This window comes from Pteronotus mesoamericanus, unplaced genomic scaffold (assembly GCF_021234165.1).
Source record: "Pteronotus mesoamericanus isolate MK-2021 breed Mesoamerican mustached bat unplaced genomic scaffold, CSHL_Meso_final contig_90, whole genome shotgun sequence".
Lineage (NCBI taxonomy): Eukaryota > Metazoa > Chordata > Mammalia > Chiroptera > Mormoopidae > Pteronotus > Pteronotus mesoamericanus.
In genome coordinates this window covers 8,953,699-8,972,773 of record NW_026555277.1, presented here as the reverse complement: position 1 = coordinate 8,972,773, position 19,075 = coordinate 8,953,699, and the positions used below count along the sequence as shown (strand labels likewise).

The following is a 19,075-nucleotide window of genomic DNA, read 5'->3' as shown; positions in this document are numbered from 1 at the left end:
GCATGAGAGGAGAATCCCAAATGTGCTCCCTGACGAGGCCTCACCACCTTGGCTTGCCTTTTGGGTCCCAGTGTAATCTGGGGCCCCGCCAGGATTGGGGGTCACTTAGGGAGTACCGGAGGGAGGGGTCGAAATAGGTGACCCTGGCCATGGGGGCTTTCCGGGTCATTCCATTGGATACAGAGCCCCCCTTTAGGCTGCTCCCCTCCTGTGCTAGGCCATCCTGAGGCTGGGACCCGGGGCCCAGCTGGGGCAGACACTTGAAAGCTCTCAGGCCCTTCTCGGGCTGCTCACAATGGGGGACTGCCCTTAGGGAGGAGGGGAAGAAGAAGAGCTTCATTGTGTGTGCTCTCCTCTGTGCCAGAGGGAGGGGTGAGGGGGTGGGGCTGTGCCTCACTGCCCTGAGCTGTCCCACCAGCCTCCCCTGGGGCTGGAGGTTCAGACTCAGATACCCGAGAAGCCACACTCCGGTTCAGTGGTCCCGTGACCCCTCAGTGGGGTGACTGGGGCTGTGTCCGCAGCCCTACCCCCGAGGGAAGCTGCAGAGCTCATCCCAGCCGGTTGCCCCCACCCCCAGCGCCACCCTGCAGAGTGGTTTTTCTGTCTCCCACCTGGGTCTCAGAGGACCAATTAGGAAACTTTTTTTTTCCTTTTGGTGAGCTGACCATGGGTAATTCCGGGCCCCAGAAATGCTGAAGCAGAATCTAGGAAGGGGGCCAAAGGAGGAAAAGATCAAAATTTTTCTGTTCAACCAGCACCCCGGGATCATTCTAGACCCCAGCGTTCTGACCATGCCTGGGAACGCCCGGGCAGAAGGTCTGAATCCCGCACCCGGCTCTGGGATGTCAGTGTCATTTTGCAAGTCACAGTAAGCTTGCTGGGCTCTGCTTCTTGCCTCCGGCAACAACAGCAGAAAGAAAGCTGTGGGGCCCATTATTCCATGGGGCAGTGACGTCCCAGTCAGGTGGCAGGCTAGGAGACAGAAGGACAGGTCCTTCCCAGTGTCTCCTTCACCTTTCACATTTTTCCATCCAGGCTCCTGTTTTCTTCCCCTAAACTGTCTCCTGCATCTGCCTCATCCCCAGGGAACTGGCCACACAGTCCCAAGTCTGGACCTAGGAATCAGAACGCAGATTTGAAAGGCCTTCTCCGACTCAGGGTGCCTTACCTCAAGGTTCAAGGGGTCTCTGACCCTGTGCACATGTAGCAAAATGCTGCATATGTCATGAGTTGGTCCCAGGGGAGATGATTCCCAGGGCCCATATCTCAAAGAGCCCAGACTCGTGCCGAGGAGCCGCAGAGGCCAGCCTGTGCGCTGCGTGTCCAGCCACATGTCCCACCAGTGTAACTACCCAGATGTATCATTTTTCTCAGCAAAGGCCCTCAAAGGAGTTGGGTGCCCCAAAATAGCTCAGGCCCACTCATCTCATCCTAGCCCCTCATTTGGGGTTTGGGGAGGGTTTCAGCAGTTAGGCGTGTGGACTCCAGGGTCAGGCTGTGGTGGCGAACCTCTGCCCCGCCACCCACGGCTCTGTGATCCTAAGCAGATTTCTTCCTACCTCTGTGGGCTCCACTGTCCTCATCTGGGAGGTGGAGGAAATGATAGTACCTGCCTCGGGGTTGCTTGGAGGTTGACAGGAGATGATAGATAGGAGGCACACAGCTCAGGGCTGCTCACGTGTGGGGTCAAGAAAAGCTGTGGGAGTCCGCGAGCTCCAGAGAAGCGCCCTAACCTGGATGGACAGGGCCTGTCTGCAGACCCCCTGTCTACTACCCCCTCTAGCTCTTCCACCTCGGGGACCCTGGGTCCAGACCCGAGGGGAAGTAGACGTTTTGTACCCCAGCAACAGAGCCCCACCCATGCCCTTGGGTCTAAGTGACCTGGTTAGCAGAGCACCTTGCTTGACCAGTTGTGTGAGTGTAGCAGGGAGGAGGGAGGGACTTGGAAGCATGCGGTTGAGGAGGGGAGGGGAGAGCAGCGGCAGAGGTGGCGCTAACGTGGGCCTCAGGCCCCCCACCGCCGCACCCTGAGTGGGCTTCCCAGGCCCCACAGCCCAGCATGGGACCATCTGCTCAGGGTGCCGAGGGCACGGTCGTTTTTAGGGCCTGGTCACTTGATTACCTGCTTACCCAGCCTTCCCTGACCTTTCTGGTCCCTGAGCATTTTGTGAATGCCAGCTCTGGCTGTGCCAGTGCTGGAGGCACCCAAGGGGGTGCAGAGGACCCACGAGGAGCAGGCTGGGCCTCCGGTAGGGCAGGCAGCCGGCTGCGTGGTCCTGATTGTGGTGCTGGTAGAAGCTGATAAGGCCCCGCCTCTTAGGGGCTCTCTCCTCCTCGGGGAGGGGTGGGCAAGAGGCTGGCTGCTCCAGGTGGAGGTGCGGAAGGAGGCTTTCTGCTGGGGCAGCCAGGAGCTGAAGGGTTTGAGCTGAGCCCCGAAGAAAGCTGAGGAGGCCAGCAAGTAGAGAAAGGCATGGAGAGGCATTCCAGGCCAGAGACCTGCAGAGGACGGTAGTTTTGAAATTTTAATGAGATATTTCAGGAATTCAAAAGAAGATAGATAACAGTGTCGCCACTGCCCAGCCCACGGCAGGCCCCGTGAAGGCCCTGTGCCCACCTCCTCCCTGCCCCGGGGGTCCTGCATGCCGCCCTGTCCCTCAGCCACTTGGTTCTGCGCTATGTACATCTGTTTCCCTCACCCGCCTGGATGACGGTTTTGCATGCTTTGGCATTTTTAGTACGTATCTTCAGGTTGTTCTCTTTGCAGTCTGCCTGTTATCTCCACGTTATATTTGAGCTTTGTGCATGGCTGAGACCTGGTGCTCTAGATTATTTGTTTTCCTGGCTGTATTTTCCATGATCTGACTGGGTGACTGCTTACCTATTGTGCTGCTGGTGGACATTTGGGGGCTTTTGCTTGTTCACTCTTGGAGCACAGGGTCTTCCTGGGCCACACAGAGGGGACGAGGCAGAGAGCTCTTTCCGTCCCAATTCGAAGGGCCGGACTGGGAGTGGGACACTGTCCTGTTGGCAGCGGGGAGGTCAGATTCCCCAGGTCAGATTCCTCATCCCCAAAACGGCATCATCAGGACTTACCCTGAAGGACTGTGTGAAGACTACTGAAGCCACTGAAGGCTTCTGAGCAGGAGCAGGACTCAGTCAATGACAGTGGGGAGGGGGGGTTTGTTTTTGTTTTGTTTTGTTTTGTTTTTGTCAATGGCTTGCAGTTTGGGTTGAAGGCAGAGAGCTGTGCGAAGGAGGCTTTCATAAGGGTCAAATTAAGAGCTCCTAGGGGCTGTTCCTGGGTGAGCCCATGTGGTGGGTGGTGGAAGGTGAACTTGAGAGAAATTCTGTTGGGTCACAGACGCCAGGGCGAGGGTTAAATCGGGGCTCAGGCTGTGTAACTGGGACGATGACAGGGCCTTTCCCAGAAAGAGAGGCAGCGAGAGGAAGAGCTGACAAGCGTGGTTTTGGGCCCTGGTGATTGCGACACCACCAACATGTAGGCAGATGAAGCTCAGACACTTGAGAGAGTCACTTGGAAGTCATTGTCAGGGAAGGACTAGGCCTGGGAGCTTGGGGTGAGGGTCCCGGCATTGCTAGGTCCTCAGGCCTCTCCTTCCCTCCTGCCCCTGCTCTGCACTGGGACCCAGACTTCAGGCCTGCAAGGGCCACCTGTCCCTCCTGCCACAGCCAGTGGGGCACAGACCTCAGGCCTGGCGCCCGTCTCCACTTCTCTCTGCCTCCAACGCCCCCTCGCCTTCTCTCCCATGCGTGACTCAGTTTCCCCTGCCACCCTCCACGCTACTCCCTTTCCCTGCGCCCTCTGCGCAGCAGCCCAGGGAACTCTTAAAAAGGGAAGTAAGAACACGTGCTTCGCCGCGGTAAAAGCCGCCAGCAACTTTCCACCCCTTCTCCATGGCCTGGCCTCCGCTCACCTCCCTGACCTCTGCTCTGGCGCGCTCTGCCCCTCAGGCCCTGCCTGGGCCTCCTGGAAACTCCTGGAACTCGCCCCACTCCTCCCGGCCCGGGGACCTTGGGGCGACTCCACCCTGACTGTCTGTATTGCTGGCTCCCCCTCATCCCTCCATTCCCAGCACAAGGGCTGCCCGCCCTCAGAGAAGACGCCTTCCCGGACCACGCTGTCCACAGTAAGGCCTCTCCCTCCCTCCCCTCTCCTCTGTCGCCAGCTATGGCTAACCACTTCTTCATTGATTGGTTTTCCTCTGTGATCTGGGGGCCTCTCCACTCACCCGCTGCCTGGTTCTCTGCTGTTTGTACCCCGTTCGGCATGTGCAGTAAATATTTGCTGAATAAAGCAAAGGAAAGAGAGGACCTTGTTTACCCTAGATTCTTAATGCACAGCTCCTGCCCTCGTGGACCTTGACCTTCGTGGGGAACAAATGACATATAATGAGCATTCGAAAATGAAAGACAGGGAGCATTTAGCAGCCCCTCCCAGATGTGGACAACCATCTGCGAGCCGCTGTGAGGGGCGCCTGGCTGAATGGGGGAAGGAAACAACAGTTGCTCAACACTTTCCATGCCAGGCGCTGTCTGAGTGTTACCAGTTGTTACCTCGTTTTATGTCACTTAGTCTTCACACAGTCCTTCAGGGCAAGTCCTGATGATGCCGTTTTGGGGATGAGGAATCTGACCTGGGAGACCAATGACTCACCTGAGCTCACAGGGCTGGGAGGGGTCAGGCCGGGACTGGAACCTAGATCTTTCCGTTAGCAGTGGCCCTGGGCCTTCCAGAAGCCTAGCTGAACACGAAGAAATGAAGCCAGGAGTGGGGCTCTAAGCATGGCTTTGAGGTGGTGCTGGGTCCAGAGGAAAGGGTGCTTTTAAGAACTTACTTATTTATCCTTTTTAAACTTTTCATTTTGAAACACGTTCAGACATGCGAGAGTATCACACAGAATTCCCATATGCCCCTCACCCAACTCCCCTGAATGTTAACCTCTTTCACAACCACAGCGCCCATATGAACACTAAGAAATTAACTTGAGTAAATCTCCCAGAAGCCTCCGTTCTTCCTCTTCCCAAAAGCGACCAGAGGTCACCTCTGAAGGTGGTTCACTATTCACTAAACCCAGAAAACCCCACAAAATCATGCAAATCACGAGGTTCCAATCTTGGGGTTCACTTCAAGGACACCCGTGAAACTGCCCAGGCCATCAAGGGTATGCATATTCAAAAAGCCACCAAGTATCTGAAAGATGTCACTTTAAAGAAGGAGTGTGTCCCATTCCCTCAATACAATGGTGGAGTTGGTAGGTGTGCCCAGGCCAAACAGTGGGGCTGGACACATTGTTGGTAGCCCAAAAAGAGCACTGAGTTTTGGCTGCATGTGCTTAAAAACGCAGAGAGTAATGCTGAACTTAAGGGTTTAGATGTAGATTCTCTGGTCATTGAGCACATCCAGGTGAACAAAGCTCCCAAGACACGACGTAGAACCTACAAGCTCATGGGCGGATTGACCCGCCCATGAGCTCTCCCTGCCACATTGAGAGGATCCTCACCGAAAAAGAACAGATTGTTCCTAAACCAGAACAGGAAGTTGCACAGAAGAAAACGATATCCCAGAAGAAACTAAAAAACAAAAATTTATGGCTCGGGAGTAAATTCAGCATAAAATAAATAAAATATGTACTAGTAAAAGTAAAAAAAAAAAAAAAGAAATTAACATCAATACAAATTATTAACTACTCTCCAGACCTTACTGAAATTTCATCTGTGGTCCCACTAATGTTCTTTTTCTGGTCCAGACTCCAATCCAGGATAATAAGCTTGTTCCCACCAATACCTTCAGCTGGGGCATCTCTCTTGGGCCAACTCTTGGTCATCACTGGCACGCCCACGAGAGGCGGCAAATGCCCCCAGCTTGTTCCCTCCCTCCCTCAGGGGTCCTGCACTCTGCTTTTGTTCGGTTCTTTGTGAGCTTTCCTGAGATTCTCACACCACCTGCTCCTTGCTTCTTGGAAAGTCGCCTGCAGAAAGGCTGTCCTTGACTTCAGTACCTAAGGCAGCAGCTCCGGTCATCGTCCTCTGTCCTTTTTCCCCATTTTATTTCATCATTTTCACTTGACAGTGTGTTTATTGTCCTGCCTGTCCCAGTAGAATATAAGCTGCAAGAAGGTGCTAAGTCTGCCTCCTCACTGTGTGCCCAGACTGGGCTAATAGCAAGGCCTCACTAAATAGTGTTGAATGAATGAAAGTATGAAGCAACTGAAACTGATTTTAAAATAGAAGAACAGACTGGTAGTTATACATTGTCACAGAGATATAAAGTACAGCGTAGGGAATATAGTTAATAATATTCTAATAACTTTGTATAGTACCAGGTGAGTTCTGGAAATATTGGGGGGGATACTTTGTAATTACATAAATGTCTAATCATTCTACTGTCCACCTCAAACTAATGCAAAGTAATATTGAGTGTAAGCTGTAATTGAAAAAAATAGAAAAGTATTTAAAAATTTAAAAATAAAAGCGAGCCCTAGCTGGTGTGGTTCAGTGGATTGAACGCTGGCCTGTGAACCAAAGGGTCACTGGTTCGATTCCCAGGCAGGGCATATGCCTGGGTTGTGGGCCAGGCCCCCAGGAGGGGGTGTGCAGAATGTAACCACACGTTGATGTTTTCCTCCTCCTCTTTCTCCCTCCCTTCCCCTCTCTAAAAATGAATTTTAAAAACATTTAAAAAAATATCAAAGAGAAGGAGGGCCTATGGAAAATGAACATAAAGACGCAAAAGGCGACAACAAAACCCCTCCACCGTGTGTCAAAATCCCCAACCAACACAAGTGCACGGGCACACAGACCAGGGGTCGCCGTGACCCAGCTTTAGTATATCAATTCTACCAGCTCTCACGGACACCTGCTTGGTTTTGATCGAATTGTTTGCAGACAAATGAGCCATCTCGTCAGGAAGGGCCTGAAGAGCAGTTGCCCCTGTGCCACACCCCTCCCCCACCCCAGCACAGACCCAGAAGATCCCTGTGGCCCTCGGGGGGCTGCCATCTATCTGCCACCTCGACTTGTCTGTGCCTGGGTCAGTCGGCTGCAGTCCCTCCCCGCTTTCTCGCGGGCTTGCTGCATAACGCTAAGCAGTGGTTTCCGCCCCCCAGCCCAGCCTCAGTTTCCCTTCTGAGAGGCCAGGGCCTGAGACAGCTCTTTCCCCGTTAGCAGGGCTGCCTACATACTTTGTAGGGCTCAGTGTAAAATGAAATTCTGAGCCTCTTTTTCAAAAAGCAGGAAAAAAGTGCCGTGCATAAAGCTTTTCCTCCCTTCTACCATCTCTGTTTTGACTTGCCACGGTGTTTCTAATTTGCTATTTAGTGTCGTTATACGTACAGAAAAACTAAAATTCTAAATTATTAGCATGAATTTCTTCATTTATTTTCAAATTGTACAATACCAGCTTTAAATGCAAATGGGAGGACATTTAACTTACATGTGGAATCACTGAAACGACGTAATTCACATTTCTTAGCTTGTGCAGGGATATGTATTTTGTTTTGGCCGAAACACTGGAATGCTGCACAAAACAACTAAACTGTTTTTATGTCACCTCTTGACACACTCACGTGCTACCTTCATACTCAGCCTTCAGCTCGCTGATGAGCGAGAAAGAGAACAGGTCAGTTACCTTCCCCCTTTTTCACCTGGAGCGTCATGTGCAGCGTAGACAGTTCAATCATCCAGCGCCGTAACTCCAGTAAAGAAGGATGTGGTAGGGTTCCTTTGTCATTCGTGTTCTTTAGAACACCAGTGAATTCTCTATGTCTTTGAAGCAAATTCTGGTTTGAACTGAAAGCGTGGCCTCTCAGGCCAGTCAGTGCATCCCTCACCCAGTCTTTGGGTCTTGTTGAATTCCCACACATAGTAGGTCTGCCACAATTCTGTGCTCATGGGGCATCGCAAACATGGTACGTGTACAGGGCAGCAAGAAATGGGATACGCACGTATTGTGTGGATTGCCTCCACTCGTGTGCATGTTCTGTTGTCCCACCAGACTTCATACAAGGTCCAAGGTAAAATCGTTAAGGGTTTCAAGGTGACGACAACAGAGCATTAAACCAAGCAGGGGTCACACGCCGGTGAAGCTGGCCCTGCACAATGCACTGTGTATTAGAGGACTCTGTCACTCACAGGTCCCCTCGTTCATTTTGCAGCCTTCTCGCTGTGTAGCCTGCGGTGGCCTGGGGTGGTGGCCAGAGGAGGGAGGAAGTGTGGTCAGTCTGTCCGACCTCACCTCTCCCTGCTTCCTGCACCCAACAGCCAACTGAACTTTCTAGTTTCCCCAGATAAGCCCTGCTGTCTGCTATTAGAGTTTCCTCTACCCCAGTGGTTCTCAGAGTTGTGATCCTTGGGCCAGCAGCATCAGCATCGCCTGGAGTTGTTAGAAAAATGCAAATCCCCAGACCTGCATTTTCAGGTGGGGCTGGGAACTGGTTCAGCATTCCCTGGCGCCCTTGTGGCGATGCCGCACTGCTCTTGTCAAAATATATTTCTCGCCTATTTCAGCTTCCTCACTCCTCCACCCCTTTCACTGGAAGAAACCCCTCATATGCTCCAGGAGTCTTTCTGGATTCTTCACTTCTCCCTGATGGGCTGCAAACAGGGTGTGTCTGTCTCGTTCTCCATCTTGTCCTGAGAACTGAGCAGGGCAAACAGGCACACAGTGATGGTGGAGTTGCGTTGACTCCGGTGGCCGGGAGAGTGGAGACGTGGTGCCTGGGGTCACGGAGGGGTGGGGGCTGAGCATCAACATCCCACCCACAGGTACAGCCTGTACACCCGCACCTGGCTTGGGTACCTCTTCTACCGACAGCAGCTGCGCAGGGCAAGGAATCGCTACCCCAAGGGCCACTCCAGAACCCAGCCCCGCCTCTTCAATGGTGAGCTCTGGCTGCCCTGGGCCAACATTGCCCCCAGTTGTGCCCCCCGCCCGCCCCCATCCCTGCCTACTCCCTGCCCTTCATGCCACCCACAGCCCATCTCTGTCCCCCAGGAGTGAAGGTGCTTCCCATCCCTGTCCTCTCCGACAACTACAGCTACCTCATCATCGACACCCAGGCCCGGCTGGCTGTGGCTGTGGACCCTTCAGACCCTCAGGCTGTGCAGGTGAGGAGCAGGGGTACCTGCGGTGCCCTTGGGGACGGGCAGCTTCCCTTCAATAGAGAGGGGCTGGTCCCGGTCCTTCTGCCAGTGGGATGCGCCCCCTCCGCAGGCACTCACACACAGAGGCCACCGCCTGGGGGCGGGCAGGTGTCCAGCATGGCTGGAGAAGGGGGTGAGGGCAGCAGTGAGGGAACCAGAGCCAGAGGGAGGGCGATGCTGACCCAAGACTGTGGGCCTAGTGGGTTTCCTCTGTGTCCCACTCACTGTGGCCCCTTTCTAACCCTCTTCTCTCCTTACCTCTCTCTGTCAGCAGGGCTCTCTGCCTTTCCCGCCCACTTCTTGTTCCTGTGTGTGCCTGTGCCTGTGTGCCTGCCCCCTCCACAAGTCTCTCTCCCTTCCCCTCTCCGCCACCTCCCCACCCTCTCCCATGAGCCCATGCTGGTCTCAGCCACCCTGCCACCAACCCTTTCCTCCTATCCTTTCTCATTCTCCAGCTCCACCCCCTTCCTCTCCCTCACCCCTCCCTCCCACCCACCCAGCACTCACTCTTCCATCTCTCTCTGCCTCCAGTCTCCCTCTGCGTCCTGTTCCTCCATCTCAATAACTCCTCTCTCCTCCAGGCTTCCATTGAAAAGGAGGGTGTTACCTTGGTCGCCATTCTCTGCACTCACAAGCACTGGTAAGGGACTGGGGCGGGGGTCTGGGTGCAGATGATCTTCCCCGGCTGACCCTTGCCCCAGCAGAGCTTGCCAGGTCTGAGCCCTGTAAGGTCAGGCTGGGCTGGGGATCAGGAAGTCTGGGTGGGGGCCACCCACCTTCCTCATGAAATACTGGGGCGCTAGCAGAGAGGGGAGGGAAGGACTAGGTCTCCTAATGCTCTGCTTGTTAAGCTTCTGAAGCCCCAGAGGGGGTCAGGGCAGGCGTTTGTCTCTTGTTCCATGAGCATTTATTAGATGGCTACCATGCACTGGACATGGACAAACCTGAGATCTTTTCTCTCGAGAGGATTCTAGTCCAATAAGCGAGACAGGCCTGCATGAAAGTCTATATGCAACGGTGACGAACGATGACAACTCTGGCAGGTGGCACAGGGTACAGGGGGCTGGTGGGCACCAGGTGGGACATAATCAGGTCCACCTGGAAGAATTAGAGGCTGATGACTCTGGAGCTGAGAAAGGTCAAAAAGATCAGCTGGTATTGGCCAGAAGAAAAGGGGTGGCAAGTTGTGGACATGACGTTCTGGGCAGGGAAACAGCTTGAACGAAGGCCCGGCTTGGCCCAGTCCAGAAGCCAGGGATGTGCAGGGCTCACAGGCCTGGAGACGCCATGGGGAAGAGGGAGGCGAGCAGGCCCAGTACAGTTGCCTCTCAAAACCTCTCCTTGCCTACAGGGACCACAGCGGAGGGAACCGCGACCTCAGTCGGCGGCACCAGGACTGTAGGGTGTACGGGAGCCCTCAGGACGGCATCCCCTACCTCACCCAGTAAGTCCCTGACCCCAGGGGTGGGCTGGCACTTTCACGGGCTCACCCCCTATCCTTTAGTGGAGTATTTCAGGGGTGTCAGCAGACGGATCTTTCCTGATGCCCTTCCTGGCCCTTAGAGAGCAGATCATAGCCCATTGGAAGACGGGCACTGCCCACCCCCAGGCTGATCCTGCCTTGGTCTCCAACACAGGAGGAGGAGGGTTTGGGTCTGAAGTCCTAGACACTGGGGATACCTTCTCTCTCTGGCATGGAAGCCTCGACTCCTGCAAACCACCTAGGGAAGGTAGGGCAGGACCAGCATGGCATAAGCTCTAGTACTGTCTCTCCCCTATTGCCTTGCTCCTCAGTCCCCTTTGTCATCAAGATGTGGTTAGCGTGGGACGACTTCAGATCCGGGCTCTTGCTACCCCTGGCCACACACAAGGTCATCTGGTCTACCTACTGGATGGGGAGCCCTACAAGGGTCCTTCCTGCCTCTTCTCAGGGGACCTGCTCTTCCTCTCTGGTTGTGGTGAGTTCCCCCAAGGGAAGGGGGAGGGTGTGAGTAGAAGGGAGAGGCCCAAGGACAGCCACAGGGCCGTGAAAGGCATTAAAGCATTGGTTTCAGTGCAGGTGATGCCTTGGCGGTCACTCTGATTTGGGGCAACAGTTGCCTTTGTTACCACAGGTCTTTTTTAATAGCCTCACAATTTCCCACAGGGGCTGGATAGAATGCAACAATGCCTGTAACTGAGTACAGAGCTCGCAGGGCGTTTGTTTCCACTGGGTGCAACCTGGCGCTCTGATACACTGACCAGGGGACTCGGTTACAAAAACCTGAGATCTCCAGAGCGAGAGGATGATGCTATGGTTGGGGGATCAAAGTCCCAGGCTGTATGGAGCCCCACAGGGCAGCACAAGCAAAGCAGGAGGTGCTCTGTGGAAAGGAGCCCCCCAACACGACCGTACCGGGGTGGTGAGAGCCCAGCCTGAGGGCTCGGCACCCCCTCCCCACCCACACGTCAGCATGCGCATTGGAGGCCTTCAAAAGGGTTTGGTTGGGGTGGGTATGTGGGCCCAGCTCCCAGGGCCACGGTTGAGGGTTGGCGGCCGGAGGTGCACAAGCTGGTCCCCGCCCCACTCCGTGTGCCTTAGGCCATACTGCGTGATCCTTGTGTCTTGTAACGCGCCCCTGACCCCACCAGGACGGACCTTTGAGGGCACTGCCGAGACCATGCTGAGCTCGCTGGACACTGTGCTGGGACTGGGGGATGACACTCTGCTGTGGCCTGGTGAGGTGCCCCCCACTCCCTCCAGCCTTCACCCCCCTAGGGTGCCCCTGGACCCAGTTCCTGTCCCAGTGGTGACACGGCTCCACCTCTGGGGGCTCCCAGGAGCAGGGAGGCAGAGCTCCCTTCTTTTTAGAGTATTGGCTCTATAACGCCTCTGCTTAGCCAGAGTCTGGGACAGAAAACAGCCTTAGCTTATCGGGGGAGAATCCAGCCTGCGTGTATCCATTGTGTGCATCCATACCCATACATTGTATGTCCGGCCGTCCACATGCCGGTTTGTACATTGCATGTCCCTACAGAAGTTGCATGTTCACATTTTCTAAAACACAGTCACTAATATCTTAGTTAATCCTCAGAATATTCAGTTCACCCATTCAGTCATGCTTTCTTGAGCACCTAACATGTGCCAGGCTCTGTTCTAGGCATCAGAGACCCACCCTTGTTCTAGTGGCATTATTTTCTCTATTTGCCAAAGAAAACGGTGGCTCAGAGGCGACTGAGGTCGCAGAGGTGGGCAGGCGCAAAGTCGGGCTGGAGAGCGTCTCCTGACCGCCGGCCTGGCAGTGTCCCCGGATCGCTTCTGCCTCTTCCCATGTGGCTGGCTTGTGGCCGCCTTCCCTGGAAATGCTGCCCCTCGGGGAGGGCTTCTGCTCACACACCAATCTTTCTCTGCTCTGCCTCGCGGCCCCGACGCGGGTCCCTAGGTCATGAGTACGCGGAGGAGAACCTGGGCTTCGCAGGTGTGGTGGAGCCTGAGAACCTGGCCCGGGAGAGGAAGATGCAGTGGGTGCAGAGGCAGCGGATGGAGCGCAAGAGCACGGTGCGGGACTGGGGGTCCAGAGGGTGGCCTCAAAGCCACTCCCCAGAGGGACCCCTTCCTTTGTGCCCCTCCCAGAGCTCTGACACATTAGCCTCATGGGTCTTTGAGTGAGAACTCCTGGACCCCAGGACTGGGCAGGGGGCGGGGAGGCTTCCCTTATTGGGTGCATTTTCCAGATTCTCCCCACCAAAGCCAGCTGCCTCTGGTCCCACAGTGCCCGTCCACGCTGGGAGAGGAGCGCTCCTACAACCCGTTCCTGAGGACCCACTGCCTGGTGCTGCAGGAGACGCTGGGGCCGGGCCCGAGCCCCAGCGAGGATGAGGGCTACTCCCGGGCCCAGCTCCTGGAGAAGCTCCGCCGCCTGAAAGACCTGCACAAGAGCAAGTGACGCCCCCAGCCCACCCCTGCCCACCCGCGCGGTGGGGAGGCCAGCCACGGCCTGCATACATCCTCCCCCTCATCGCTACCATGCCGCCTCCATCAGGGCCCAGGATGGGCGTCATTCCCCAGCACTGGTCGGGGGAGAGGAGGGACAAAGCGGGAGACCTTGAGGCCCGGAGAAAGGGGACAGCTCAAAGGCTTGGAGGCTCCATGGAGTGAGGCTGAGCTGTCAAGAGGAACAGGAAAGGAGGGGCCCTGGGACATCTCCAGACCTACCTGGAAGGGTCCCCTCCTCCCTTGCCCTGTTCCTGCTGTGGTAGCAGCCCCTCCCTCAAGAGGCCTCACTCTCGCTGAGCCGCTAAACCCAGGGCAGCAGGAGCCACTAACAGGTTGAACCCACCTTCCCCCTTCTCCCATTCAGGGTGAGGAAGAAACTCGGTCCCCCAAAGTGGCCTGAGATGAGATGCCTTGGAAAAGTGGTCACTCAGAGGGGCCTCTGGGCTCTGGTTCACTGCCCCCCTTCCCCTGCCTCTCCACCCTGCCCCCACGGAGGCGTTTTTCAAACAAAGCCATTTCTGAGAAAGATGGAAGGGCTGGAAATCTGGCTGTCTGGCCGGTGTCTGCCTCAGTGACTTCCCTACAGCCTGGAGGAGGGGGGGTCCTGGTTGCCAAGGAAACCTGGACCTCAGACTGAGAGACACGACAGGCTGCTGGGATTGCAGCCCAACAGTCTTGAGGGTCATCCTGGCTCCCTGCACAGCTGGCCTGGGCCTGCCGCTGGCCTCTGCCCCGGCTCTGGGCCGACAGGGCCCCTTGATTCCAGGGGAGAGAGCGCCATCGTTCACCAGGGCCACTGCCATTTTCCCGTCCTGGCCCTTACTCTTAGAATGTCTGCCTTCCTCTAACTTCTGCTTTATCCTCCACCCCTTTCCCCTTTCAGCTATTTACAACATTCATCTGGCGCCTTGCAGTATGCCAAGAACATTCTGTGTCATTTCTCATCTGATCCTTGGCCCCACCCTGGCTGGGGGGAGGGCTCCGTGCAGCAGAGTTCAGAAATCAGAAGTCTGGGAGCGGAGGCGTCTCGGGTGAGGGGCAGCTTCCAGGCCCCCAGGCCTGGGCCCTTCCCCTCTGCTCAGCCCTTAGCTCAGCTCCTCTGGTCTTGGGTCCAGGTCCCTTTGGGGCCACAGAGAGGAACCCTAGGGTCCTCAGGCAGGCGTACCTTGGGTCAGCCAGGGACCTTCTCCTCCTTCAAGGAGGAGCCTTTCCTCAGACTCTGCTCACCTCTGGCGAGCCTCCAAGATGCCCTCTGCCCTCAGTTTCTCCTCATCATCCGGCCTCTGCCTCCCTCTCTAGCCACAGCCTCTGGTACCGACTCTAGCAATACTTCCAGAATAGTTAGAGTTCCCCGCACCCAAAGACATGCGATTTCCTGCCTCTGTGCCTTCGCTCATGCTGTTTCTTCAGACTGGAATGCCTCTCCCCTGCTCCTCCTGCCTTGTCTGCCTGGCAAACACCTGTTCATCTCTCCCATCCCCCTCAAAGGCCCCTCCTCCAAGAAGACAACCCCCATGCCTCTCCCCCTCCAAGCTACCTCTGCTCTTTGTAAATGCTTCTCTCCTGGCACTTACCACTGTATTTCACTTGTTTACATGTTTGTCTCCCCTTCTAGACTGTGAACCCTTCAGGGCATGGACTGTATCTTATGCATCTCTATTTCTGCGCCTAGCACGGTGCCTGGCACGCAGTGGGCGCTCAATAAATGTTAAATGAATGAATGATTTAACAGAGGCTTGGTCACTGCGTGGGCTTGTCTTTATTGCTGGTTCCAGGTCCACCAGCCTGGAGTTATTGTATTTTAAGAGCTTTGGTCAGAAACAATGCTATGAATACATCCTGCTGGGCTCCTATGCATTTGTTGAGGGCCTACAATTTGCTTACCTCAGTGTTTCCCAAAGCTTGAGATGCACAAGTACACCCCGACCACAAAGGAGATGGTGTTACGCGGTCATAGAGCCGCCGTGAAAAGCACTGCGAGCCCAAGGCCTTGGCCTCTCTTTAGTGTCTTCCTGACTAGGAGCCAGACACCACGATCTGGAGATAAGTTTTAATGACATTGTTTTGTTTTCCCAGTATTTACCTTTGGGGTCAATATTTTGGACAAGTGACACCACTTTTCAATTCATGACAGAAATTAAAGATATATATTGAAATAGGAAATCATGAAGCAAAGTGACACTTGGCTACGGCAGAATTCTTGTTTGTTTACTTTTTTTACCCTCACCCGAGAACTTTTTTTTTTTTTTTTTGCATTGCTTTTAGAGAGAAAGGGAGAAAAGATTGATGCGAGAGAGAAGCATCAATTGGTTGCCTCCCATATGCTCCTGGACCAGGGATTGGTTCCCAGGCTGGGGATCAATCCCACAACCTAGGCATGTGCCCTGACTGGGAACCACAACCTTTCAGTTATGGGACGATGCTCCAACCAACTGAGCCACACCGGCAGGGACTATGGCAGAATTCTTGAAGGTGGCACTGGTATGGCCAAAGGCTGAAGCACTGGCCTAGCTCCACATTTCCCTGGGGCCGGCTCAAGGCATAGCCTCCTGTCTTAGGCAGCCCTCACCCCAAGTCAGGGCACTAGGCCCTGGCCCAGGCTGTGCTGGGTCTGGGCGGTACCTGCGGTGGCCATGGGGAAAGAGGCCGTGGTCCTCACCTGCCTCAAGAAGGGCAGTTGACCATGTTCTGTGAGTGTGTCACTGCTCTGAGGGCCAGGTCACTCTGGGTGTGTCTTGCTTTGAGTGTCACTTGGTAATGGTTCTTTGAAGCTAGTGACACATTTTCCCAGGGTCTTGCGTGATCCTCTCACCAGAGCATCTGTCCTGAATGATGGCATATGCTCCTTCTAGAGTTGGAACTGACCAGCAATAACCAGGCAACCTGCTCCTTGCTTGGAAGACAGCAGGAGTCACTAGCCTTAGAGACGTGGGTTCTAATCCTGGCTCTGTCACTCAGTATCCAAGTGACCTTGGATAAGTCATTTCTCTGATCTCAGTTTCTTCACCTTCCAATGGAGATGACAAGCTTGAGCAAGTCAGAACACTTTCAGGTGCAAGTGACAAATACTCAACAGAAAAGAACTTAAACCAAAAGGGAAAATTATCAGCTCATGAAATCAAGAAATGTGGTATTGTGTCATGTGAGTTCAGGCATGAAGATGAACAGTATTGGCATCATTCAACTCTGCTTTTTTCTGTACTGGTTTTGTTCTCTGTCAGGCTTTCTCCCTGCAATGGACAAATTGTCTCTAGAAGTACCAGGCTACTAGTTCATCAAACCTAGCGGAACCTCCCATAGTCCTAGGGACTGAGTTTCATTGGTCCAGCTTGGGTCATGTGCCCAGCTCTGAACGAATCATAGGAGTTCAGCATATGGACCTCTCTGACTGATCAGATTAGGCCCTGTGACTATGCGGGGAAGGGCAGTGTCAGACCCAGCTGAAACGCAGTGCACTGAGAACGGGGAAAGGGTCCGCCAAAGAAATAGGGGGTCTGATACCAGAAAGGATGCAAGGCAGCAAATCATAATCCTTCAGTATCATTTCCACTTACTATTAGGAGAGTCAGAGGAGAAAAGGCATATGAAGGCACTTTGTAAAATGCTACGTCGGCTTTTTGCTGCTATAATTGATTATAGCAAAGAAATGGAGGTAGACATACGGCCTTCAAGGTGTCTGAGTTATATGCAGTTTTAAAAATAACTAGTGAACAAACAACTATCAAGGAAAATTGGGACGGACTCATAGATGGAGATCAGGATAATGGCTCGTGGGGAGGGGGGACTTAGGGGATGGAGGGACTGAGCAAAAAGGAAAAAGGGCTCACAGACATGGACAACAGTGTGGTGACTGCTTTTGGGAGGGGGTATAAGGGGACTAAATAGTAATGGGAAAAAACACAGTAAAGATTAAATTAAAAAAATAAAACCTCAAAAAAAAACCCAACAAGCAAGCAGTTCATTTTTTCTTTGGTTTTTCTGACACAGGTTGTCTCTCTGGGATACAAAAGAAGAAAGGGACTAGGGGGCCAAGTGGGCAGCCCTAAGCATTCCAGAGGGGCGCAAAGAGCAGGGCAAGTTGTTGACAGGGACACGTAGGCGTGAAGAGGTCTGTGTGTGCATGAGTGTCTTAGAGGTTGGTCTTGGCCCTCCAGGGCCTTGGAGGCTTTGAAAGCAGATGGGAGCCTAACCCTGAAGGTCAGTAAACCCCAGATTCCAGCAAAGGCTGTACAGGGTGGTAGAAAGAAAAAGGACTTGGCCCTGGCTGGTGTGGCTTAGTGGGTAGGGCATCCTCCTTGAAACCAAAAGGTCACCAGTTCGATTTCTGTTCAGGGAACACGCCTGAGATTCGGGTCAGGTCCCCAGCTGGGGGCGTGCAAGAGGCAAGGGATCAGTGTTTCTCTCCCTTTCTTTCTCCCTCCCTTCACCTCTCTCTAAAAAGAAACAAATTCTTTTTAAAAAAAAGAAAAGAAAAAGGATTTGGAGTTGGACGGATCCTGATACTAACGCAGGTTCTGCCTCTGATTGGCCGCGATAACACCAGACAGGTGGCTCATAGCCACAGGCTCATTTGCAGGGCCTGGGAGAACGAAACAACAGCACAGTGGTGTTCAGTCAACAGCAGCCTCTCTCTCCTCTTACTGGTATTAAGGAGAGCGGGGCTAGTCCATCAGGGACCATAGAACAAACAGGCTGAGAACACGGACTCTGGAGCTGGCCCTGCTGGGTTGGAGTCCACACATTCCACTTATTAACTGGGTGACCTTATGCAAGTTACTTAACCTTCCTGTGCCTCCATTTCTCACGTATCCAAAGGGGATGATGCTGGCACCACCTTAGATGTAATTGTGTGGATTAAATGGGTTAACACCTGCAGCATTGGGCACATTCGTGAGCGCCCTCTACATTAGTCATGTTATTCAGGAGCTGCCCACCCCAGTGTCTGGGAGGGGACAGGTTGTCCACGGCACAGGCTCAGAGAGGCCAACCTACCCTCCGCCGCCGCACTGCTAGGATGCCAACCCCTTTCGGAGCATCCTGCCACTGGCTATATAGGCCCTCGGGGGAGAACAGTAACCAAGGTCCTTGACAGAAATCTTCCAGAGGGTCAGAAAGTAGACAGGAAACTGATGATCCTCTGTGAGTCGCTTTGCCAAATAGCCAGCACTAAGGGGGAGGATGTGGGGGAGGGGTGAGAGAGTTGAGAAGGAGGGCTCCCGGGAGGAGGGGAGTGGAGAGGTGAGTGGATGGAGGAGAGCTTCAAAGGGAGTCGGGCAGGGGACACAGGGAGGGGAACAGCATGGGCTGTTCCCCCCTGAAAGAGCCACTAGACCACAATTTGCTCTTTTTATTTTTTAAGATTTTATTTATTCACCTTTAGAGAGAAGGGAAGGAAGGGAGAAAGAGAGGGAGAGAAACATCGATGTGTGAGAGATACATAGACTGGTCGCCTCTTGCACACCCCCAACTGTGGACCTGGCCCGCAACCCAGGTGTGTGCCCTTGCCTCGGAATCGACCTGGTCCGGCCCTCAATCCACTGAGCCACACCAGCCAGCGCCTTTGTTGTTTCAAGCTTCGTCCTAGTAATCAAAAGGATTTTGTCAAACTTCATGTAATTCACACATGAAAGAAAACAATAGGGTTTGCATTTTTCTAGATTTTATTTAAGTCTTCTATTTTTAAATTAACTTTGAAATATATTTACATAACACAAAATTCACCCTTTTAAAGTGTAGGATTCAATGGTTTTTAGTACAGGCACAGTTTTCCCGATCATCACTGCCTTCTACTTTTAGCACATTGCCATCACCCCAGATAGAGGCGCCCATGTGATGTCGCTTCCTGCCTGCGCACCCCCCACCCCTAAACAGGCAACCACTGGTCTATTTTCTGTCTGTAGATTTGCCTATTCTGGACTTGTCATATAAAAAGAACTG

At 53.8% G+C, this 19,075-nt stretch overlaps 1 protein-coding gene and 1 pseudogene across 2 annotated transcripts in view; both read left to right on the top strand.

The window, feature by feature from the left end:
* Nucleotides 1–14,863, top strand: part of PNKD (PNKD metallo-beta-lactamase domain containing) — a 63,301-nt gene extending 48,438 nt beyond the window's left edge. For both annotated transcript variants that reach the window (XM_054585668.1, XM_054585669.1), the window contains 8 exons: nt 8,785–8,900; nt 9,014–9,126; nt 9,744–9,802; nt 10,514–10,606; nt 10,957–11,120; nt 11,794–11,880; nt 12,585–12,700; nt 12,915–14,863. In XM_054585668.1, the coding sequence (XP_054441643.1) occupies nt 8,785–8,900; nt 9,014–9,126; nt 9,744–9,802; nt 10,514–10,606; nt 10,957–11,120; nt 11,794–11,880; nt 12,585–12,700; nt 12,915–13,088 (922 nt within the window). In that variant the 3' untranslated portion in view covers nt 13,089–14,863. The remainder of the gene's footprint in view (nt 1–8,784; nt 8,901–9,013; nt 9,127–9,743; nt 9,803–10,513; nt 10,607–10,956; nt 11,121–11,793; nt 11,881–12,584; nt 12,701–12,914) is intronic.
* Nucleotides 5,026–5,592, top strand: LOC129080354 (60S ribosomal protein L17-like; annotated as a pseudogene).
* Nucleotides 14,864–19,075: the final 4,212 nt, after the last annotated feature.